This window comes from Protopterus annectens, chromosome 9.part0 (genome assembly GCF_019279795.1).
Source record: "Protopterus annectens isolate FY-2018-M chromosome 9.part0, PAN1.0, whole genome shotgun sequence".
Taxonomy (NCBI): domain Eukaryota; kingdom Metazoa; phylum Chordata; order Ceratodontiformes; family Protopteridae; genus Protopterus; species Protopterus annectens.
In genome coordinates, this window is record NC_056743.1 from 802,813,269 (window position 1) to 802,839,593 (window position 26,325).

Here is a 26,325-nt window from a genome sequence, read left to right on the forward strand (position 1 = left end):
ATAGTGACCAGAAGAGAATACAGCAGTCCAAATGAAACCTCACAAAAGCCTCATGCAGTGACAATATTACTTTTTCACCCTCTGAATTAGTGTCCCTCATAATGTTGTGTCTTTCGGCTTTTCCCGGTTAGGGGTCACCACAGCAGAACTCCGGTCCGCTAATGATTGGCAGAAGATTTTTACATGCCGAGTTGCCAGCCCTGACGCACAACCTTCAATGAAAGTATGCCCATTCATCCATGTCTCCACACAGAAGACGCTTTAGCTAAGAATCGAACAGGACAACGTCTTACTGTGAGGCGACAACGCTACCGCAGCACCACCACCGCAGTTCAGTGACCCTCATAATATAGTCAGGAATTCTGCAACAAAATCACTTGCATGATTCTCTATATATGTAATCCATACAATAAGCCTCCCTGAGTGCCAACTCTTCCATGATGACTACTCCTGCATGGATTATTAATTTCAGACTGTTAGGCATACATTTCCAGGTACTGAAACCCACCTACAACTTGTTAACCAACTTCTCCAATTTCCTCAGATCCCTCTGTAGCCTTGCTCCCTGTATAGCTCACATCCCACATTTGAACCAACATAAACTTGAGTCACACACACACACACACACACACACACACACACACACACACACACACACACACACACACACACACACACGTATCTATCTATCTACTTATATATATAAGTAGATAGATAAATATGTGTATGTATATGTGTGTGTGTGTGTGTGTGTGTGTGTGTGTGTGTGTGTCTATGTTTATAAAATAAAAGTCCACCAACATTAAAGCAGAAAGGCAGAAAGGAAATTATGCAGAAATATAACTCCATATTGCACTTTCAGCAGTTATGGAGGGATTAATAAAACTGTGTTACAAAACAGCTGTAGGTGAATGACAGTGTCTTGTTCTTTATTTAGAACATCAATTTTTGGCCACGTAGTCTCATTATTTTTGACTAATGTGAAAAATGACAAGTTATCAGAAAAAGCAAACAGTGTCACCTGCACTTCATCCCAACATCTGAGTTGCTAATGAAATGTGCCACAGGTGGAAATGTCACCTGCAGTCAGCAATATCTTAACTAACACCTAATCATTTAAATACATGATAGCATAGAGTAGTATAAAAAGGATAGTCTGTGTTCAGTACATCAGAGTAGACATTATCACCAGGTTTGCAGCCATGTTCAGGCTCCTAATCCTCGCAGCTTGTGTCCTTCTGGGTAAGCACTTCTCTTTTGTTTGAGTATATTCTGGATATTGTTTACAATCCATTTTTGTTATAATTAGAAATATGGAACAATGTATAAACTGCCAAGATTACTTTAGCTTCAGGCCATAGGATAGGAAGTCTACATATGTGACACACGCTAAGATGTACTTATAGCAGAAGTTTGTGTGTAGTGCATCTGAATTACATTATTTTTGACAGCAAAGGAGGTTAGGAGTCTATCAAGTCTGCCTATTTTTATACTTAACAATCCAACTTCTCATCCTCCATTTCTTTCTTTCTGTATTTGTTCCATGTTCTTTTGAAAACCTTTCTCTGGATTTTTAACCACAATACTTGCTGGTAGACCATTCCATGGGTCCACAACTTTCTTTGAAGAACTTTTTCAGATCAATGGAGAAGTTGGCCCGTACAATCTGATACATGTACTGTCTTCTTCTTCCCCCATGACTTTTCAGTTCAGAGACATTCATTGACAATTTCTCATCTTAACTCTATGCACTGAAATCATGTACTTCCTATCTCTTCTTGTCTCAAGTGAGTCTTCCACACCTACACACACACACACACACACACACACACACACACACACACTAGTCGAGAGGAGCCATGAGCCTTGACTGATATAGTAGGTTCATTTCTTCATGGCCTGTTAGAATACATCCAAGCATTTTGTTTGATATTGTTACAGCTGTATTTGTCTACTGCTCATGATTAAAACTAGTAACCTAAATAACTAGTAACTAGTAAAATAGCAACCACTTTTCCTTCAAAAGTGTTCAAACTGTCACTATAAAAAACTTCTCTTCAAATATAAACCCACATCTCTCCACATCTCTTGCAGCTGATAATCTACCCACATTTTTCCTAAAAATTGCTGCCCCTGCTATTGCTTGTCCCATTGCAATTCTAATTAACTGCTCCATTCTAGAACACTATATTCCCTCTAAATGGAAGACATCTTATGTTATTCCCCTACATAAAGGAGGGAACTACACTGAGTTCTCTAACTACAGACCCATACCGTTCCTTCCCTTCTCTAAAATTTTGGAAAAATGTATCCACCAGCAGCTTTTAAATGACTTTCTCTCTAACAACCTGTTAACCAATACTTAACATGGGTTTCGTCCCCACCATAGCACGACTAATGCTCTTCTTAGTTTCACCAACATAATAAACCAATACAGAAATAAAGGTCAATTTGTGTCTTCCATATTCTTAGATCTTTCTAAAGCCTTTGATACAGTTTCTCATTAAAAATGTCTCAATGTACATGCCACATTTAATCTTAGTTCCTCTGCTCTAGCATGCTTTCATAAGTATTTGTCTAGCTGACAGTAAGCCATTAAATGGCAATAGGAACTCTCTTCCCTTCTGCCTGTGAACTCAGGTGTTCATCAAGGCTCTATTTTAGGTCTACTACTTTTTAGTATTGTCACTAACCCACTCCATTCATCTGCACCTTTAGCCTCTGTTGTTCTATATGCAGATGATTCAGCCCTTACCTGCTGCATCTTCCTTAAATTGGCTTGCTTCTACAACTCAGCAGTCCTTTTTATCAGTTGAATCATGGCTATCTGAATCACAACTGGTTCTAAATCCTTATAAGACCAAACTTATGTTATTTTATCCTTGCAAATCATGGGATCCCCCTACTACTTTTCAAATACAGTCATCTAACAACACAATAATTTCTTCTATACCTCAGACAAAATTACTAGGCGTCCTCATTCATAACAGTTTGAAATTTGACCTTCATCTCACTCAGTCTATTAAAAATACTCATATTAAACTTGGTTCTCTCTACAGACTCAAGCCTTTTCTTAAAACAAAATGTAGACAAGATTTGGCCAGAACTCACCTCCTCTCCACCTTACTTATATGCCTCTCCCATTTTCACCAACCTTAGTAAAACTGACCTATCTAAGCTTGAAACTTGCTATAACAAAATTACTAAATTTGCTACTAACTCTCCACATAGATCACATCATTGCTCAGCCTTACTTCAACTTCACTGGCTTGAACCTCCCCATCGCTTAACTTACTTTCAGCTAACAACAGCTTACAGACTTGTCCATCAATCCAAAAATACCCCTCCCTGCAGCTAATGCTTAAACCCTACACTAACTATCGTACTCTTCAATCATCTAACAAATTCTTACTACAAGTCTCAAAGTCTAAAAAGTAAAGCTGGTGACTCTCTGTACTCTAGCTACATCTCCAAAATATGGAATACCATTCCTCAGGTCATAGTATACAATCCCAACCTTACACATTTCAAATTACTCCTAAAAGACTACCGCTTTTCTAATTGGCTCTGTTCATGTTCTTCTCCTGGTTAATGCATTCTCTCTTGTTATACTCTTATCTAACTTCCTATTTCCCTTTCTGTCCCTATAAACCATTTCTTCTCTTGTATACTTTTTCCATCTAATCTTCTAGTACACTTTTCTCCTCCTCTTTCTTTCTATCTTTTCTATTTTCTTCTTGTCTCCTAGCTTTCCTTCTTCATTGTCTCCCCCTCAGTCATTTATGCTATTTTCTTATCTGCTGCTTACATATTTCTTTTTGTCAATTGCTCATATCTTATGCTTCTAATTTTGTCAAACTTGTTTTCTTTCCTTGCAGTCTATTTTCCCTCTTACACTTTGAATCATTTTATTATTAACTTGCTAGTGAACTCTTATTTTTCTTTTTTCTTTTCTTTTATATCATGTAACTTTTTACCTTCTAATTGTTACTTACCTGATGTGTATTTATTTATTATTATGCTAACTATTTGTATTTTTGGGGCTTTTCCCCAGGAGTCCACTGAAAATGGGCTAACACCCAGTCGGAGTATCCAGGTTAACAAAAGTAAATAAATAAATAAATAGTGTGATATCATCCCGTGATTATTTTAGGTTCATAGGTATTTACCTTGCTGACCTCTTGCCTTTAATCCCTCATTCTCTAATAGATATCCCGATATAGAATTGTTATGACAGAGGGTCAGTTCCCTGAATTTCTTTCCATAAAGCACTGACAGTTATGTTGTCCACCTAGCTAGTTTACCCATCTTTCCTTAAATATTTGTGCTTTTCCACCATTAATGAAACAGTGTGACTTACAAATAGAGACCCCTTCTATTTTCTACACCTTCAGCCATCTCTTGAACATGGTGAACTGCAGCGGACCGAGTGGCAGTCCCAGCGGTAGCACAATGATAGTCAACTCTCTTATTCTCGACGATGTGTCTTTCACCAGAATTGTCTGTACCCTACCTATTAAACATGATACATTACAGTCCCTTGGGTTTGATCCCATTGATAACTCACATATGTCAGCACTACTGTGATTCCTTTACCAGATTCTGTAATAATTCATTCATATAAGTGGTTAAGGCTTCCCCATATTGGAAAGAAAATCATGTTGCTTGTAATCTTGGAGATTATCATTTTCCAAAAAAACAACCAACCTGCCCTTTAAGATTTTTCTATGATTCTTCTACAACTGCTGCTAGAAGGCTTGCATTTTCCAGGATTTGGTTACCTCCTCCCATGTACATTGTTACCACTGTTAGCCCCCAGCAACATCAGCACTATGTAATGAATTACTAAGTACCTAGATGAGAGGTTCTGCTGGAGCACTGCCTATAGTCTTGGGACCCCTGGGCAGCCCTTCTTTAAGTTAACCAGTTCCTTTTCTGCCTTATCTTTCTGCATCCTGATATATGTTCACTGCTTTGTAAATGCAGATGCAGAATAATAATTTAATACTACTGCCTGGTCCATGTTCTTGTTATGTTTATTACATTCTTGATCAGAACAGCCACATTAGCCTTTCCTTTCTTTCAAAATAGTGTCTATAAAATTGAATTTTCTTTTGGACATCTTCAACCATCTAATTAGCCAACTAATTTCAGGTGCCCTTACCTTCTATGTACCTTTCTTCTGCCCCCCCCCCATACTTTCCACTTCTTAAAAGTCTTTTCTTTAACCCTCATCATGAGTTACACATCTCTTCATAGCTATGTTAACCTCTTCTTCTTCTTTCTCACTTGTCTATACCCTGTATGACCCATTTTGATAACTTATTCACACCCCTTAGTTTGCCTCCAATTCCCTATCTCATTCATATCTCTCTTTGTTATCTCTACTTATTCCACATTTGAAAATATCAGTCAAATCAAAGCATAGTTTTTATTTTTGTATTCTTCCCATTATGCGTAAATGTATGACCCACTTCTAAGTGAATCTTCCAATGACTGAATAGCCTATACCTGGAAGAGTTGTTATGTATTGTAGTCTCTAGATAGTTTTAGTCTGCTTCCTTGTACAACTTTAAATAAACTCATTTTTATATAAATTGTCCCATAAGACTGTCTGATTTTAATTTGTCAGAGTGTCTTAAAACTTTGTATACGGAGTCTTATATTGTACTTTATGTATTGTGCTATATTGCACTTAAATATTGCACAATCATTTGAGCTGTTGTATGCTTTACTTTTTATTTTGTTGTCCTGAAATGTAAATGGGCATTGGCCATTTGGACTAAACCATTAAATCGGTTTCAAGCCATTGCTTTTTTTTTTCATGGATAGTTTGCAGTCAGCTTCCTGGTTTAAATTATATCCTCCAGCAGATAAACATCTTTGTACTTAATAACATATTTTAAAAATTAGACTACATTCAGTCCTTCTCTGGTGCTCTCAGTAGATGGTCTCCTTAGAAGAACTCCAATCACTAGCTTGCAAGCAGGTGTTTGTTGCGCAGTTATTATCAGTGAAGATCTCAATGTGCAATGTCATTCATCCCCATAGACAATGATTGCACACATATGTTATATGTCTTACATTTAAGATGAAAAGTAATACAGATATTTTTGTTTATATTTGACACAAAGGACAATGCTCCGAAATGTACATAGAAGAAATGGAACGGGTTGTTGGTGGAACAGAAGCATCGCGCAATGCTTGGCCTTGGCAGGTTTGTAAAAATATTTACATAATGCATATATAGAAATCACAAATGTCATTAGCCCATTTTGTATGTTAAATTTTACAAAACTATTTTATCTACTGTCTAGGGAAGTGGTAGTGTTTTGGAAGTGTTTTGGACAGCTCCATAGGTTCATAAGAAAGTACTAGGCTAGCCGCCCTTGTGGGCCATTTTAAGCCTATCCAGTTTTACTTTTTGTGCTTGAAATATCCTATTTGGTTATAGATTAGTTTCTCATCCTGTGATTGATAGTTCTATATTAACACTAATGACAATAACTGGGTTCATGCCATAGATAATTTGAGGGAACCCATGCATGGGATAAAGCATTTAGAAGCTGCCTCTGACCATCAGTAGTACAAGGTGCAATCCGGGGGTAAATTTTCTGTTTCCCATCTATAGATCTAAGTTGTGCTTGAATAGGGACAGGGATGACCTTTATTTTGTGAGGATGGGGAGTCTGTTCTACAGCATCAATAACCTCTGTAAGCTATACCTGTCCCTCCAAACTGTTCTGTTGATGTTGCAGAAGTTGTTTAGGTATCTCTTGACCAAGTATTTCCGATACAATTTGACTTGCTTATGTTCAGTAAATCCACAGTAATGGGTCAGAGGATGCCTTGCATGCTAGGCACAGGTCACCTCTTAGTAGTCTGTAGGATACCAACTATAGTGACAGGGTTTTGAGTTGGTCCATGTAGGACATGTTAGTTAGGCCTTGAATCCTTTAAGTAAGGTATCTCTGTGGGCATTCCAGTTGTTGAATGTATCTGGACAGATACGTGCCAAAGGAGGCATTATATTCAATGACTGGTCTAATGAGGGCTGAGTAAAGGGGAACAATGACATCCCTATATCTAGGCACAATCCCTTTGTTTATAAGCTGTGCAATATAGGAGGGCTTTCTTACAACAATAGACACATGTTGGTCAAAAGTTAGGTCACTGTCCACATAAGTTGCCAAATCCTGAATAACTGGGTCAAGTCTTAGGAGCATACGGTCAATGTGATAGTTCCCTTGAGTAGATGACTTCTCAAAGGATACAATAATGCATTTTTAGCATTTAGTTTCAGTCCATGATTTTGGCACCAGTAATTTATTTGAGACAAACATCCCTACAGGATGGCTAAGCCATTGGGGGATTCAATGACTTCCCCTAGCTTGCAGTCATCTGCAGACTTAGTCAGCCAGAGCCCTTTTGTGATGTTTTTTTACTTCAGAAAAGTATATGCCAAGCAGCAGAGATCCTGGTACAGAACCTTGGAGGACTTCACTGGTGACTGGTCTCTTTGTGAAGGTAACCTCCTCTCTTTTGATTATATGTGTGTTATCTGTGAGCTAGTTGGCAATCCATATTTCATTTACTCTAGAATGGTGACTAACAACAGTAGTGATGGATAACAGGCAGTTTAGGGAAAAACACATTCCCTATGGTTTATGGCAAAATTATGCTTAAGTGACAGATCATCCTTGGAGAGCAATCTATTTGATAGGTGTTTCTAGCATATGCCACATGCATTTCTGTCATAATACATCTGTCAGCTCCTCTCCAACTGTTTCATAGGACTCATTTTATGAAACCTAAACTGTTATGTAACTGCTAAGAATTTGGAGTTTAAATACCATGTACATTTACAATTTCTCTGAATGATATCTCAGATGGTTTAACTGGTGTTGCTGATTCTGGTACCCTTATATTTAGCAATATTTACAATTTTTTCTGTCATCTGTAATATAATTTGTTATAGAATACATTTTCAGTCATGCATGATAGGATAAAAGGATGAATATCCCCAACATTTTAGCCATTCAGACATGTGTTTCATTTATCCACATACCTTTTATTTACTGTTTAAGTGCTCCTGCATTATTCTGTTAAGTAAATAAACACTTTTCATACACCAGTATATGACAATATGTAACAGATACTGGCTGGGATTCCTACACATATAGTGCAAAATGCAGTGCTAAGTATCACATGTAGCAGCTGTGTACAGTAGAACCACAGCTGGTTCAACCAGCACCCTGTACCAGTACTATGAACCAACTCCCGACCCCCTCAGCTCTTCAAGTGAACAGCAAAATAAAAAAAGCACTTCACTGTAATTAGCCAATCACAGTGATCAGCTCACTACAGTTAGATCTACACCCCCAGCTCTTCCACTAAAGTGCAAAAAACAGACCTTCCTTTTACTGGCGCACCAAGCAGGTGGCCAGATGCACAACACCCCCTCTCCCTCCAGCCCCAGCCATTCAGGTCTTTTTTCTGTACCCTGCCCCAACCCTCCTTCAACTTATTTTTATTAAAGAAGTAAATGAATAAATAAATAAATGAAAATGTCTTCTTTTAAACTATAGCAAACTGTTTGCTACAAATGTAGCAAACAATTGCTACACTTTATAACCTGCCTGCACAGAGAACTATGGTGTTCATGTTTAAGTTTAAAAAAAATCTTCTTTTTAAACTGTAGCAAATGTAAATGTATGCAACTGGAACTGCCATAGTTTCAGCTTGTTGTGTATTTACACAACATAACTTGTTCTTTTAAACTGCAGCAAACTGCTTGATTTTAGAACACACACAGAGTGCTACAACCCTCAGGGTTGACCGCAGATGCAATACTGTCTTTTAAAAGTCAGTATTGCATTAAAGACAGATCTGGATCAGCTGAACACACCCCAACACTTGTCACTCAGGTCTGTTGTCCCTCTCATCCCACCCAAGCTATGCTACTGGTGTGCAGGGTGTGGGTGATGCAGATAGACATATAGCGCATAGCATAGTGCTAATTATCACATGTAGCTGGCATGTGCAGGATGTGAGTGATTATCGTCAGTTAATGTTAATACAGCTGATTAGTTAAAAGCTGCCTCTGGCAGAGAATAAAAAGCTGCATTGTGCTTGTCTGTGAATCCCAGGCTTTCTGTGTCTGCCCACATTTAGTGTGTGTGTGTGTGTGTGTGTGTGTGTGTGTGTGTGTGTGTGTGTGTGTGTGTGTGTGTGTGTGTGTGTGTGTGTCTGTGTGTGTGTGTGTGTGTGTGTGTGTGTGTGTGTGTGTGTGTGTGTGTGTATCTGTGCATGTGTTATATATGTATGAATATAGTATAGTTTTCACTGATTGCTCCTTTTTGATTAAGCATATTAAACTCACTCAAAATACTTCCACTGAAATTTGTCTGCACCATTATGCAAAAATTGCTTCTTTTTCTTCACACAATTCTTTAGTTAAAAAAACTTCCGTTGCTCCATTATTTCGGCTCATTGTAATGGACACACTTACTGTACATTGTTATTAAGGTGATTAACTTCTTCTTCTTTTCCCGGTTAGGGGTTGCCACAGCAGATCACCTGTCCACTCATGATTGGCAGTGGAGTTTTACGGTGTTGAGTTGCCAGCCCAGTGCCCAACCTTCCACAGAAGGCACACACACACACACACACACACACACAGCCAATTTAGAGTGTCCAGTCCATCTACAGCATATCTTTGGGATGTGGGAGGAAACCAGAGTACCCAGAGAAAACCCATGCGGCCACAGGGAGGACATGCAGACTCCACACAGAAGGCACCCCAGCTGAGGATCGAACCGAAGAACCTCTTGCTGTGAGGTGACAACGCTAACCGCTGCACCACCTGCACCATGGTAAAAAACCTGTGTAATAGTTTGTTTCTTTTTAGTAATCATTACATGTAAAATTCACTGTTTATTACCTTCTATAATTTTCAGTCATTAATGTCTCAGAAGTTAATGATGTGATTGTAGCTTTGAAATGTTCAAACACACACTATCTGAAAAAAGCTGAAATGAACTGCTTGGTATTTAAAACTGGTGGCTCTCACCCCAGACTCATACTGCACAAGTAATTTTATAATATAATACTTTTCTGAAACTCTTTTGCATTATGCATGGGCTGTTTTAGCCTCTTCCTTATTTCAAGAAGGTAATCATGCAGCTACTGAGTATACAGTCGTATTCAGAACATTTTTTTATTTTTATTTTTGCTTGCTGCACTACAATTTTTTCCTTCTTTTTCTGCAAAATCGAGCTGTTTCTGAAGCTGGAGATTACAATGCACTCAGTAGCTGGCCACAGTTTCAGATTGCTGTGTATTTGCACAACATAACATTACTATATATATATATATATATATATATATATATATATATATATATATATATATATATATATATATATACAAACACACACACACACACACACACACACATATATATATATATATATATATATATATATATATATATATGTATATGTATATATGGGTTCCCTTCAGAATCTCGAACTACTGAAATGCCGATTTTCAGTAGCCTGAGACCAGAAAGGCAAAAGTACAGAATACTGAAACCCCAGAAGCTCGAAATTCAAAATCCCGAAGTTCGGAGATTTTGAATTAGCTGTTCTGGTGTTGCGGTGTGTGAGTGGATGGTTGGAGAGTTAGGTAAGTGTTTGTGTTTTACGGGTTTTGGGTAGGGGCTTTAGTGTGTGCCCATGTGTTTTGTTAGTGTGATGTGTGTGTGCAAGGGGAATGTAGCTTGTGTAGTGGTGTTTTTGTATGGTTGTCTGTGTAGTGAGACCTCAGAGTGATTATATTTAAGTAGGGAGGGTGTGGGGGGCGCGGGGGGTGCTGCTTGTATGTCGGGTAGGTGTTTGTGTATGTGTAGGGAGATGTATGTTTGTGTCTGTGTGTGTGTGGTATGTTTAGTATAAAAGTCCCGATTTTAAATTTTGCACTTCTGGGGTTTCGACTTTATGGATTTTTGGCTTCATGGTCTCGAGATACTGAAATTTGAGATTTCATTATTTCGAGATTATATATATACATATACATTCTACATTGAGTACTCAAGCCTCTAATGGTTATGGTCCTGGGTTTGAGAGTATTACTTGATATAAATTATGTCTTTGTTTGACAGGGATGTAGATAAAGGCCCCTGAATCACAATGACAAATACTGTAAATCATTAAAACTACTGAAACTAGTAAAAACTAGTCATTACCATGGAATCATAAGAGATTACTAGGCTAATGGTATCAGGACCCTTATAAGCCTAGTCAAGTTCAACCCATGTTCCCAAGGGTGTCTGGTTCAAGCAGACACTAAAATCAGCATGTATTGCCCTTATCCAAGATTATACATTAAGGAAAGAGGCCTGTGTATGAAAGGAAGACAGTAAGCAGATACTTCAAATAATATGATAATATGGGTAACAGTAATTGGTATTCCCTCATGAAAACTGAATGTAAGTTTTTTACAAATCCAAAGAAGGAAGCCATGCATTTTAGAGAAGCAGTGACAGAGAACTTACATAGTCTAAAAAATATTTTTACAATAATTGATATTCGCACAGGCAAAAATGTGCCAGTACTAACAAGTAATTTCATGCTTACTACACTCGAGTGCACTCATGCAGAAGACAGATAGAGAGTACTAAGCTAACAGTGCAATTCATCTTTTGTGGGAAGGTAGTGCCGTGTGAGGCATGTTTTAATTTCATATAAGCTTTCAGCTATTCTTAAGTCAAGAAGTAATTTGCTCTAGAATTTGGGATGGAAGAGGCTTGATACAATGTCACCAGCTCTTAGAATCATGGGATCTTAGCAGATTAACAGTCTAATGGCCCTAGAGCCTTTTTAAGCCCAGCCATTCATGCCCCAATTTTTCACATTTATCAATGCCCATGGACCAGAATGGCTTTGGTATATGTTTGTGCCTTAGGACATCTACAGGTTGCCTCTATCCATAAGGAACATGGGTGACAAGCCAGTGAATTGCAATTTCCGATCTATTGGTCCAAATTGTATTTGGATAGGTTTAAGGAAGAGCTCTGCTTCACATGAATAAGGACTCATTCCAGTGAATGGGTAATCTCTGAGACACATACCTGTCCCTCCAACATGTTTTTTTTTCTGTCGCAGATGAGGTTTAGATCCTTAGATTGAGTAACTTTAGTTCATTTTGTTTTGTGAATGTGTATCAGATCCATCAGGGCTGGATCAGAAATGCCTTGTAGGTTAGGCACAGATTACCCCTCAATAGTCTGTAGGAGACCAAGTACAGGAACAGGGCTTTGAGGCAGTCATCACAGTTCATGCTATTTATACCTTGGATTGTTTTAGTGAGGAACCTCTGTGGCCACTCCAGCTGTTGCAAATGCCTTGTCTGTTACATGGCAAAGGGTGCATTGTGGTAGATTATTGCTCTAATTAAGACTGAGTAAAATGTCTTTCAGCTTTTCCCGGTTAGGGGTCGCCACAGTGGAACTCTGGTCCGCTCATGATTGGCAGTGGATTTTACAGCAGAGTTGCCAGACTGATGCCCAACATTCAACAAAGGCACTCCCATTCACACTCGCACCTACCTGCATGTCTTTAACATCACTCGACCGCGGGGAGGACATGCAGGCTCTAATTAAGACTGAGTATAGTAAGATAATGATCTCATTAGATCTGGATACCTTACCCTTACTTATAAGTTGTGCCATGTAGAAGGATTTTCTTATCATCATGGAAACATGATGATCAAAGTTTAGGTTACTATAATCCTGAGTTCCCAAGTTTCTTACCACTGGGTCTACTCTTAGGGGGACTATTATCAATGCTGTAATTTCCAGGGCTGGTCATCTTCTCAAAGGGTATAATTATCAATTTTCTTACATTGAGTTTTAGGCCATGACTCTGGTATCAGTTATTTGCCTGTGTCAAACCCTCCTGGAGGATATATATATATATATATATATATATATATATCTTTCAGGGGTTCAATGATTGCACCTAGCTTGCAGTCCTCATCAAATGTGGTCATCCAAAGGCCCTCTACATTTGTCTTGATTACAGAAAAGTATATTATGGACAGGAGGGGTCCCATTACTGTGCCCTATGGGACACCACTAGTAGCATGCATGTTGGTGGAGGTAGATTCCCCCACCCTAGCTTCATGTGCCCTGTCTATGAGCCATTTGGCTACCCATTGGATGACATATGGATTTATGCCTCAGTTTGCAAGCTTGTCTATAATATTTGAGTGAAGTATTGTGCCAAATGCTTTTGCCAAGTTGAGGTAGGCAGTATGCACTATTTTGCTTTCATCCATGGCTCTAGTGACCTTCTCGAAGAAGTCTGCCAGGTTTAGTAGGCATGACTGGCCCTTGACAAAACTGAACTTTGTTTATCAGTTCTATGATATTTCTGAACATGGCCTTGCATATAAGACTAGCCAAACATATGGGTATATAATTCCTTGGGTCTGTTGATGGTCCCCCTTTGTGTAGAGGGATGACCGTTGCAGTCCTTCATTCCCTAGCGACAAAGCTTATGAGTGTGTTGAGTTTTATATCTAATGTGATGGCATGTTAAGTTTACTACAATACTGAAGCCCACAGTCTTGGAACCCATAATCCTGAGACCATAATATTGAAAACATAAAATGTTGAAAACAACAATGTTTAAAAATCTGGAATACTGGATCCCCCTAGGAGTGTGAACCTAGGAATGAGTGCAAATATGCACGGGTGTGGACTGAGGAATGACTGATAATGTGTCCTGAAGGGGTGTGGATCCAGGAATGAGTGCTAACATGCATCCTGAATGAGTGTGGAACCAGGAATGAGTGATAACATGGGTCCTGCAGGGGGAAAGTCCAGGGGTTTGATACTGTGGTCTTCAGCACTTTGATCTTTTAAAATTATGGTCTTGGGACAATGGGTTTCAAGACTGTGACAGTAAACTGGCATGTTAACTTTTGTCATTGCGCTACTATTGCTCAGATAGCATGATATCTATAACAGTCTTTGCAAGTTTAAGTACTTAAAGAATATCTCTATACAATGTAAAATAGTGTTTGGACAATGTTTTAAAGTAAAGCAAAATTTGTACTTTCTGATGTCATGCAAAAGAGTTTTACTGTTGTTGTAGAATATTAGGTACCTTGTGGAAGTACAAAGTATTTGCTGTGGTTTGTTTATGTGCATTTTTTCTTATGGAATGTAGTATTTTAGTATTCTAAATGACCAGGTACATTGGGAGCCATTGGACATTCTGTTGTGTACTGTGCTTTGCACGCAAACTCCTTTATTCACTTCTTGTTTTGTGGTGTTCATTATTTATCATTTCTGCCATCCATTTTCACAAGTGGATCATGGGAAAGGTGAAAGGTAGGGAGAGAATGTGAAATGTTCAAAGAGCTTAAAGGGCAGACAAGACAGATTTACTATATCATTCTGCCATCAGGTTAATGAAATGTAATGTTCACGGGCTCACTGTAGAGTGTCCCTAGTATACTATATAAGGACTTAACCTGCAACCTGTCACTCCACAAATAATTGCCTTATATTTGTCCCATGTATTCTTCAATTTTTTTTACTGTTGTTGATAGCATAACTTTATAGGGATGTATCCACCATGCTCTGTTTAAAAAATCAAATGTTTCCTCTCATTTTCCAAACCCCATTAGTTTTGATATTGTGTGAGCTTGTTCTTGATAAGCTCTTCTGAAAGCTATAACATTGCGGTATTTGTAAAGTCCATGCTGATATTTAAATATTTCGTTTCTTTAGTTCTCTCCCTGCATACGTGTATTTTTTAATGTATTTCTTTCTTCATATTTCTTATAATTCAGGCTCCACTCCATTTTCATTGTCTAATCTATGTGTGCCAAGTCTGTCTAATTTTTTTATGAAGCTGTTTAGTTGTATTTCTACTTGTTGAAGAAATTTTACAGGTATTTCAGGTATTACAAAAAATAGCTGAGGTTTTCAACCAGGCCTATCAGAATGAAGTGCCCCAGCACTGCTAGAAGTGAAAGTACTTCTGAGCAAACTGTTACAAATATCTTAAAATGGATTTCACTTACCCGTTTGGTAGTCTGTTGATTAATGTTGCGTTGTTACTTTATAAAATGTAGTTATTGATTTATCTCTGAATTATATCATGTTCTTGCACTTCACAGATCTCTCTGCAGTACATGTCTGGTAACAGCTGGTACCACACCTGTGGGGGCTCCCTGATCCAGCCCCGCTGGGTAATGACCGCGGCCCACTGTGTAGACAGGTAAGGATTTATTTCTGCAGTATACTTGTAAAAGAAGAAGGATAAAAGGGATTTCGTAGGTCATAGTATATTTCTTATGGCTATGAAGTTTCACTGCCTTTTTACTACTCTGCACAGCATTGTGCCTCCAATTATATTACAATTATTTTTGAGAGTACTTGATTTGGACATCACTGGCTTGAAGTTCTCTGATGATATTTCTTACCAGATTATTACTATATATAGCCTCAATAGAAGTTTTTCTCCATCACTAGTAAGGGAAAAAAAAGCGTGAATGATTTATGGCAGAACCAATAAAAAATAAAAATGATTGTACAATAATGAAGTTAGCAGTGCTGCCTCACAGAACTCTGTTCTCTGTTTCAGGTCCTGGTTGGGTTACTCTTTTGTAAAGTTTGTATGTTTGTTCTCCCTCTCTGTTCATGTACGGCTGTAGCAGAACGTCCTATTGTTTCCTATATCCCAAAGACATGCCAATTGGTGAAGGTCATCCAAACTTACACTACATATATATGCAGCAGTAAGAGTATATGGTGAAACAGCTGGTTCAAATTGGATCAATTCCTTATGCCAAATACCTGCTGGGATTTCCCCACAATCCTATATAGAATGAAGCAGGCATTGGAAAATGAAAGAATGCATGAATAAACGTGTTTAGTTGTCAAGCAGTGCAGGAAGAGAAGAAAGAACATTTGTAAGATGCACTGAACGCTTATGTTTGAATGGTGTGGAGAGAAAGATGATTAAGACATTCTATAATGAGTAAACCCACAGAGAATAAGTGATTCTATCAGTGGTCTGTGGCAGCAGCTATAGTGTGGTACATAAGAAAAGGTTTATATAGTGTACCATCTCTGTCCCTAAACCAGTATACCATCATTATATAATTATGATTAATATCAAAAACATTAAGCCTGAGACTATAGTCATCATATCACAACTGCCTGCAATAATTCCATGAAACCGACAGCCCTGTTGCATAAACTTCTGAAGCAGATGTACTCATGGGTAAACAGTTTATGGTTAAGTAGAGCATAAAATAAAATAGAAAAAACATTTTTGCAGAGTCAGCGCCCCCATAATTCCCATATGAGGAGCTCATCCATACTCCCCTTACTTTATTATTCTCATTCTGAAGTCACTGCACCTTGGAGAAAAAAAGAGATTGACCATAAACAGAAAACATACATTTTTCTGGCAAGCTGACAACTTGGACAATATAAAACTTCCACTATGAGTGAACGAATTACAATCCCACGAGCCTCTACTCCCTGAAAAACAAGCTACTGAAAATAACTTCCTAAAAACACACCTGCCCACTAATGTGAAGGTCTGTGTCCCCTAATATAATCAACTCCATAATTGCACTACGGGGTGGGGGTGGGGGGGCATGATTCCCTGACAGTGATTTTAAATGGAAAAGCCATTATTGCGAGGGAATCGAGTCTTGGGGAGTTGAGGCTCGGAGAATCCCCTTTTCTGGAGCAGTAGTGTAGCCAAATATAACACATAATACATTTCAGGTGACAATGCTTTGCTTCTCAGTAGCTGGAAATCAGTATACAATAAGTTACCCCCAAGCAGTGAAGCTCATACAGCTATAATGCAAGTGATCTCATGTTTGTTTCCCCATGTTCGACTCAATGCGACAGGGACCATTTTTCAAGAGGGAGTATGATGGTTTCTAATATTATTTAATGTTGTGTTTTCTAACAGAAATTACTTGGTAATATCACTGCTATTTGTTGCATTTTAGGTAAGGAAAGTATCAGGTAATACTGAAGAATTCTCCATCTCAAAGTCAAAGTAAATTTCATTGCCAAACAGATTAACACAGAGGAAAAAATGTGTATAACTGCACAAATTTTCAATATTCAGGCTAATACCATATGAATGACAGCTGACAGAAGGAATACAGATTAAATTAATTAAAAAAAATTAAATTAAATTAAAATAAAAAATAAATAAAACAATAAGATACAAAAAAGTAAATAAAGTAAAACAAATGTGAAAGCTCTATTGTATTAGAAGCACAACAAATACAACAACAGGAATACACTCACTAGAAATATAAGGATATGCAAAAAACAGTACTATAATAAATAAGAGAGGCACACATGTAAACTTAATCACCACCAATATATATACCAAAAGCTTACAGTTTGCAGTTTTCCTAGTGCAGATAGATACGTATGAAGTGAGCTATTCAGAGTTTATGTAAACAACAATGACATATTGCACACAAATAATGTTTTACCCATGTAGTGTGTTAGGCTATGGATTTGTTATTCGACAGCCTGATAGCATGTGGGAAGAAGCTATTATGGAATCTGGATGTCCTGCATCTAATGCTTCTGAAGTAAATCTGATCATTTGATACAGGCAGTTGTAGCCACATAACAAAAAATGTCACCTATAAATCACCTATATGCTTTACAAATTACTTGTTACCTCTCTGAAGTCACTAGTATTGCATTGCAGGATAACACTTTGAATAACTGTTTACTTATCTCCTCTTTTTCATCCCACTGTAAGATAACCAAAGGCAACTCTACAAGTTATATGACTTCTTACAGTTCTTGAAAATGTTTGTTTATGGAGTTACATAAAAGATGCAATCAAATTTATATTATCTAGTCAAGGGCTTCCTTGATATAATCTTCAGCAGAAATTAACACTCTTTTGCAGATTTGTTACCTTATAAAATATGTGTTTGTTAAGTCATACATTTTCCAGACAGCCTAATATTCTTAAAAATGAGCCAGGATGTTATAGAGATGATATATTCTTGAAATGATCCAATTTTTAAAAATAATGTGATAAAAAGTTCACTTTATAAGAAATATAAAATCTGACAGGTTATATATTAAGTACTTTACATGTCGATATCCTGATAGATCTTCTTTTCCTTCATTCTAATTATCTCATACAGCAATTTGAAAACACTTGTTCTAAGTTGTTCCACCATTAAACAAGCAATATGTACAAAATATGTCAATACTTTGATTTGCAAAAAAGGCAGAATGCTACCTCAGAGGATAAAGTAATCCTCCTCAAACATAAATTTATGAATGGCTTTTTAGTTAAAGGGCTTCCTTGATATTTTCAGAGACATTAACATTTTTTGCAGATTTTTACCTTTTAAAACATGTGCTTGTTAAGTAAGACTGATTTTAATTATTTTAGTGATGGTTATAACATTCTGTATAGATTCTGTAAATAAGAGTACTAAAAATGTACTATGCCATATTACACAGCAACACCTGTGTATCTAATGTTTACAAACATAAATAATTAACAGGAGCTACACCTTCCGGGTGGCAGTTGGGGACCATAACATCTACGAGAATGATGGAACTGAGGCCTACATCGCTGTGAATGCCAAATTCATCCATGCAAACTGGAATCCCAATAATGTAGCTGCTGGGTATGTTATTTACATGTCATTTCATGTACTGCTTTTGTTGTTATATGCAATTTCAAAATACATTCCAGATTTCTGAAGGAGAAGTACCATAATGTGAAAGCATATCAGATATACACTTTTAGATTCTATTAATGGAATGCGTGTTTATTTATTGATTTATTTTACTGTGGGATTATGCAGAAATCTTATTAAAAGTTGATGCTAGCTGGCAGTGCTGAGTAGAAGACTATGTTGTTCACAGTTTGAACAGTGAATAGTCCTTTTGGTCTATATTGAGGCTAAGGGACAACAAAAGGCTAAGTTAATTTTGTGATTTTTTTAATTATTTTGAAGTGTTAAATGAATATTTAATTATGTTTATCATTACCTGGTCTATTTAAATGGTATTTTAAACCTAGCTTGAAGCATTTTGTTTTCAAACAAACTGATTTTGTTCCTTTATTTTGAACAAAAGCAGTCTTTTTGCCTTCTAGTGGCCTTTAGCTATCTTCCCTTCCTCTGCAGAAGCATTCCATACAAAATGAGTTGAAAAATTCTGTTTGCAACTCACAGGAGACTTGTGCTTGTGACAGGCGATATAATGGCATATAAAGCCCATTAGGGACTGGTGGTCACATTTATGTAGTTTGAAATATAAATGAACAATGGATATGGTCTGCCTGTTAATTAATATTGAAATATATGTAGGTTACTAGGTTTAAAACTCTTGACCTTTTAGAATAGGTATGAATTTTGTTTTAAACTGCCTTGTAGTAACTGTACAGTGGGCTTCTTTCACTGATATTCATTTAATTGTCACACTGTGTTCCAGTTATGACATCGCCCTGCTGCGTCTTGCATCAAATGCAGTCCTGAATAGCTATGTCCAGCTTGCTGCTCTGCCCAGTAATGGTGAAATCCTCTCTCACAACCACCCATGTATTATCACAGGATGGGGATACACTCGCTGTAAGTGCTTCTGGTTTTTCTCTTTTTAGAAATAATTTTGGTGTGATGCTGTGTATATGTGCATCTGAGCATAAACAGGATGTAACTGGAATACAATAAGTATATTTAACATGCAACACGTTGTCTACTACAACAACAAATGAATAATGAAAATTATGATTTGGGGAAAAACGTTTGTAAAACTGATTTACTGCCTTCTGCCAGTCATTAGTTACGATTATATTTCCTCAGAGAATCTTCCAAGCTCCTCTTAATGTTTTCTTTTCATGCTGCTGGCCATCTTCATAACCATAATAACACTCTTTTATCATACATACCATTATGCCTTAGGTACGTGTATTATCACAGAATATGATCATGTCTTAGGTACATGAAGCATTTCTTATTACTGTATGCATTGTAAGTGCATTAGAAGTAGGATATATCTGAAGATACACCTGCTCCGGTAACAGATTAATTCCTTAAATATGCTCCCTTACAAGCACAGAAATGCACATGGTATCCTAACAGGTCGCAAAACCTTCGATGTTTTCCATGCAGCTACGGCAGATCCTGCCTTCCATCTTATTTGTACAGCATGCATTCATAATGCAGTGGGATGATCTAAAAATCAGAAGAAAAGGCTTTCCGAGCAGAAAATGCAAGCAGAAGATGTGATTTTATAAGTAATACACCAGAAAAAGTAAATTCCAGTAAATGGGACTTCTGCTGCAGAATATCAGGGCACAATGCAGGATATTATAGGATATTACGGGATATTACAGGATATTACAGGATATTACGGGATAACGGTGGTGCAGTGGTGCAGCGGTTAACGCTGTTGCCTCGGTTCTCCGGTTTGACTCTTGGCTGGGATGCCTTCTGTGAGGAGTCTGCATGCCCTCCCTGCATTTCTGTCGGCTTCCTCTGGGTACTCTGATTTCCTCCCACATTCCAAAGACATGTGCTGGAGCATTTCTCCCAGGGCCTCCTCTGAAAATAGGCTCTGTCCCAGCTGGACTTTCCTGGTCAACAAATGTTAAATTAATAAATAAAATTGCAAAATGCATAAGCACTAGCCACATTTTTTGTGGCAAGTGAATGCTAACAGCATGGTGAACCTTTTTGTCTTTATAGCAGAACTACATGGGGTCCCAAAGATTTGCACTTCACATAAACTCCTGTTTTATTTCTCATTCAAACTTCTCACGGCTGCCGTACTTTTAAAGAGACATTAGGTTTAGTTACTTATCACTTAGTCTTTCAAGGGGTAACACAGGCCCATTCCTCCTAGCAGAATCCTAGTCTAACTTATCATAAAAAATTAGGAACTGACAACAAAACCAGAAAGTGATCAGCTCTGCTCTCTGAGGCACTACTGCATTATTTATTGTAGATGAAACGAACAGTAATCAAGAGATCACACGGGTCCATGGTAAAACCTAACAAAATCCAAAATTATATGAACTATACTTATTCTTTTACCTTAAAGAAAAGCTACTTAGTACTTTCTTTCCGTCTCCCATGTAGGGGTCTCATAGCATTAACATTTAAAAGGCCAAAGGCATTTATTTCCTTTTACACACCATGTTTTAGTCCACTGCAATTTGCAGTCTGCATGAATATATAAATATATATATAACATGAAGGATGGGAATTAACACCACTTTGTAGCACAAAGAATGGAAAAAGAATAATCTCTTGGCCTAGCGGTATGCACCCCACACGTTTGCAATATTATACTAAAAGGGCAGATGCTAAGAAGTTCCAAATTACATACTAGACAGGAAGATTTCCTAATGGCTAATCAGTCCTTTGCTCAGCTCATTAGTTCATGCAAAGAGGATATAAGAAGAAGGAGGTATACAAATGTATGCAAGAAACTACAATGTTAAACTGCAGTGTTAAGGAACCTCGTGGTAAACAATTCTTTTCACAGAAGATGGAAAAGAATACTACAGAGGTCATTTTATTTATTTATTATTTATTTATTTTACATTTGTTGAGCGGGATAGTCCAACTGGATACATGTCCATTTTTAGTGGCGGCCCAGGGAAAAATTCTCCAAGGTAAGCAGTTAAGTTTTAAATACAGTAGTTAACATACCTAAACAAGCAGTTAAGTTTAAGATACAGTAGTTAACATACCTAAACAAGCAGTTAAGTTTAAGATACAATATTTACAGTGGTTACATACCTAAGCAAGTTATAGAAGATCTAGGGTTAAAGAAAATCCTAAGAGTAGGTCATCATTAAATAACACAGGTCAGCTATAAATACTGTTATTAACCCATACAGTAAGATTCAGATGCAATATTTACAGTGGTTACATACCTAAACAAGTTTAGAGATAAATGTAAGTATAGGTCAGGATTAAGCCATAGAAAATATTAGAATTGACCAATGCACCAGAGTTCTCCTGACTTACTCTAGTGATATTCGTTATGTTTGTGATGTTATAAAGAATAACTGAAGGATTTTATACATTGACAATACTATCAAGGGGATAGTGGGGGATGTCCCGGCTTTTTCCTTTAGGAATAATTAGAATCTAAAATGTTTATTATGTCAGAAAAAAAAGTTATACATTGATCGGGTTTGGTCCAATAGAGTGGGTACCTATCCATGCAGGACTTGTACGAGTTGTAAATATATTTCTACAATACAGGATTTTGTCCACCCAGTGACTGGTAAATACTATGCACCATGAACATATGCTGATTGTAAGACCAAGAATGTGGTATATATTGCTTGTTACCAACAATGTGATGGTTTCTATGTTGGCAAAACAGTTTCAGGAATGAATATCCAAACATGTGAGTGACATTCGATTAAGGGACTACAAAAGTCCATTGATGAAACATATTTTACCTAATATTACAGCTCTTCAGGTTCTCGGAGGAAATGCTAGAGGTAATATCATATCTTTACAAACTGAGCTAGCTGAGATGCATTGGATAGGTAACCTGCAAGTCGACACACCCCCAGGACTTAATACATGCTTTCTTTTGAAACATGCCTTAAAAGGGCTTAGACTGAATCACTAATTGTGATTGGTCATGAGTGTTCTTAACAACATTGACAAGAAATGTATGAATTAGATCTGATAAGTGTATTTAGTACCTGAAAGTACTTATGTTCTCTTGACTTTGGTTGTTTTTATCTTTCACCCAGTCTTTATCTTCATTAAATGTATGCTTTATGCTCTATGCCATGGTGGTAGTGATATATTTTACACAATGTTTGTTATTTTTGTTGTAGTACCTACCTTTAATAGCTGTGTCTTTACTTCTGTTTGTTGTTTTACATATATATATGGTTAGATATAGATCTAGATATAGATATACAGCTCAGAATGTAGACAGTCAGAAGGGTACTACCAGAATGTCGACAGGTCAGAATGTCAGCAGAGATAAGTGGATTGGGATTAGGGCTGGGGGTGTATTTGAAGAAGTGGTGCTGGGTTAGAGTAAGGGTTAGGTAAGGGGGTAGCTTTAGGGCTGTGCATATTTGTTGGTGAGTGTCTGAGTGTCTGTGTCTGAGCCTGTCTTGTGTAGTGGTGCTGTTACAAAAAGGGTTTTCTATGGTAAAATGAAGGATTAGATGCAGGGGCAGGATAAGGAGAAACTCTATCACTGTTCATACAAACCATTTCCTAAGGTATGGTTATGGTTAAGGGGCATTTTTTGTTTCATTTTGATATATTTGAAGTTCAAATGAAAGTAGAGTGTTTGCCTGTTTTTTGTTATTGATTTGGTGTGGGTTTAACTTTTTTTTTTATATTTTGGATGTCTGTATTTTATGTGCCTAGATTAAGAACTGTTTGTAGTTTGGTGTCTAAACTGTGAGTAGCGGCATAGTTGGCAACATCTGTGCCTGTATCACAAAACAGCACCACATTACCTCTGCTCTTCAAGTGAAGAGCAAATAAAACAAACACTTTGCTGTATTAAGCTGATTAGCATAGATCACTCCCAAGCTCTTCCATTGAAGAGCAAAAAAAAAAAAAAAAAACATTAAGCCGATCACATTGCAGTTTATTAGCAATCTGCTTTAACACCAAAACCAGTGGGTCAGATGCATGACATACCCCCTTCCCCTCCTGCCCCAGCCATTCAAGGCCCATTTCTAATCCCTACGCCAACCCTTCTTCCTCAAAACAATTTTAAAAAATCTACTTTTAAACTGTAGCAAACTGCTTGCTACAAATATAGCAAACAGTTGCTACAGTTCTCACCTTGCCTTCACAGAGTGCTATGGCACTCACATTTTAGCTTAAAAAATACTTCTTCTTTTTTTAAACTGTAGCAAATTGCTAGTAACAAATGTAGCGAACAGTTGCTACAATTTAGACCACACATTGAGTGCTGCAATGCTCAGGTTTCACCACAAATGTTATACCAGCTTTTAAAAGCTGGTATTGCATTAAAACGTGATAGGATGATCAATTACTGATCAAGCCCACCTAACAGTTTGTACCCTTGGCCATTGCCCCTCTCACCCTAGCTATGCTTTTGATTGTGAGTGTCTACATTTTATTTTACATTGTGTGTGTGTGTGTGTGTGTGTGTGTGTGTGTGTGTGTGTGTGTGTGTGTGTGTGTGTGTGTGTGTGTGTGTGTGTGTGGACAGGAGGGGAGGGTATACATAGAGGCTTGTACTGCAGAAATTTTTGAAAATAAAGTTGCAAACCTAGTTCCATAACCCTATAATATAATATATTTATTTCATTTATCAGAAAGACTAGACCAGCACTAATTCTGTTTCACCACTATGTTTTGTTACCCTGTTTTTTTTTTTTTTTTTGGGGGGGTGTTGAATTACTGTTTCCAGCTGGTTTTAGTGGATTGAAATAATTGTGTATGCTAACTATTCAAGTCTATCAAACAGAGTAAAGGTACTTCCGTAGGTTGTTATAGATGGAGTGCTTTGAGGGTAGTTTTCTAATCTAGATATGTATTACTTTTTAACGTTCGTCTTTTAATACCAGTTAATATTTGACAGGTTTTAACAGTGTAATGAGGGTTAAGTTAGTATTTGTTAGTTTTACATTTATGTTTTGCAGCTAATTAAATATTAATTTAAAAGTACTGGAGAATCAGTCAACAGGCAGTTATAAGCCTAGACAAAAAACATATCCAAAGGTTCCCTCAGCACAAGGTAGACAAAAAACATATCCAAAGGTTCCCTCAGCACAAGGTAGACAGCTAGATTTTGTGACTGCCCATCCAATCATCTTACCTTGAAGGTGGCAAGGTTGCTGCTCTGCTTGACATTTTCCAGAGATATGATATATTGGGTTATGACTTTATCACTCCATGTCTTATTTATCTGCTGATGAAGATTTAGTTCCTTTAATCAGATATTTGAGTAATTATTTGTTTTGCAAAGGAAAAGGAGGACAAAGAGGGTCAGACCTTTCATGGCTCAAAAGGCTAGACTCAGATTGCCAAACAGGAATCTATAAAAGAGAGAGAGAGAGAGAGAGAGAGAGAGAGATGCCAGGTTGTCTGTATAGCTAAGGTTTTGAGACCACTAGCCTTTTTACTTAGGAATGTCTAAGGTTTCTCAGGCTGAGTATGTTTAGGTATATACATGCTAAAAGCAACATTATATTTGATAATATGTCTGATTAGATATGAGTAAAGGGGAATGAAAACTTATTTGGATCTAGAGGAAATGTATACTATTTCTGAAAATGTGGTATGTCAGAGTATCTCCCACATACACCAAGGTATGGATTTCTTATGAATCAAGGTCTAGGTCTGAACAGAAAGGAATCAATGCAGATATGTTTTTTAACAAAGGTGTACTTGTGTTTTCAGCTGGTGGGCAGGTTTCTGCCACCCTTCAACAAGCTCCTCTCCCTGTTGTGGACCATGCCACCTGTTCCAGCAGCTCTTGGTGGGGTAGCACTGTGAAGTCAACCATGGTGTGTGGTGGTGGAAACGGTGCACAGTCCGGCTGTCAGGTAAATATTTATTATAATAATAACAGTAGTGTGAGAATAATCAAACTGCATGGTGCAATGTGTGTGTGTGTGTGTGTGTGTGTGTGTGTGTGTGTGTGTGTGTGTGTGTGTGTGTGTGTGTGTGTGGAGCATATGGTACAAGGAGCAATACCTGGGCAGAAACAGATTTCACAAGGTTATTCCTATCATACTGAAAGTTGGCAGCACATGGACTCATAATGTAAGCTGTTTGTCTCCAAAATGAGAAGAGTGTCAGGCAGTACACCTCAGCCCATATCCTGTTCAGTATATTGTGTAATCCCTGTTTACTAAGATTTCAAACAAAATTAATAATAATAATGTTAGAATGTCACAGAGCGGAACAATTCTGCTGTTTTTGTCTAAATTCATACTTCAAACAAAAATGAAGTAATTTTGCATTAATTTCCAAAATTTTACTTGAGTATTGTTTCTTTTCTAATATCTCCAGTGCTAAATGAACTCTCAATTTTCCTGGGAGTGTATGTAGCATCTGATATAATAATGACAAATGCAGCTCTATTATTTATTTATTTACTTACTTGCCTTTGTTTACTGGGAAAGACCAAATGGGCATTAAAACCCTTTTCAGAAGAGGGCCATACAGAAAAGCTCCAGAGTTACAATAATACATGAAACAGAAAAAAAATGGAAGCATAAAATAATGCAGTAAACAGAATTATAAAAC

The 26,325-nt window shown here is 37.3% G+C and overlaps 1 protein-coding gene across 1 annotated transcript in view; it reads left to right on the top strand.

Moving 5' to 3' along the window:
• The first annotated feature begins 1,202 nt into the window (after positions 1-1,202).
• LOC122810913 (chymotrypsin-like elastase family member 1) overlaps positions 1,203-26,325 on the top strand; it is a 32,296-nt gene continuing 7,173 nt past the window's right edge. Inside the window, exons 1-6 of the mRNA XM_044082456.1 lie at positions 1,203-1,242; positions 6,135-6,217; positions 15,196-15,296; positions 18,598-18,723; positions 19,535-19,671; positions 25,474-25,619. Of these exons, the coding sequence (XP_043938391.1) occupies positions 1,203-1,242; positions 6,135-6,217; positions 15,196-15,296; positions 18,598-18,723; positions 19,535-19,671; positions 25,474-25,619 (633 nt within the window). The remainder of the gene's footprint in view (positions 1,243-6,134; positions 6,218-15,195; positions 15,297-18,597; positions 18,724-19,534; positions 19,672-25,473; positions 25,620-26,325) is intronic.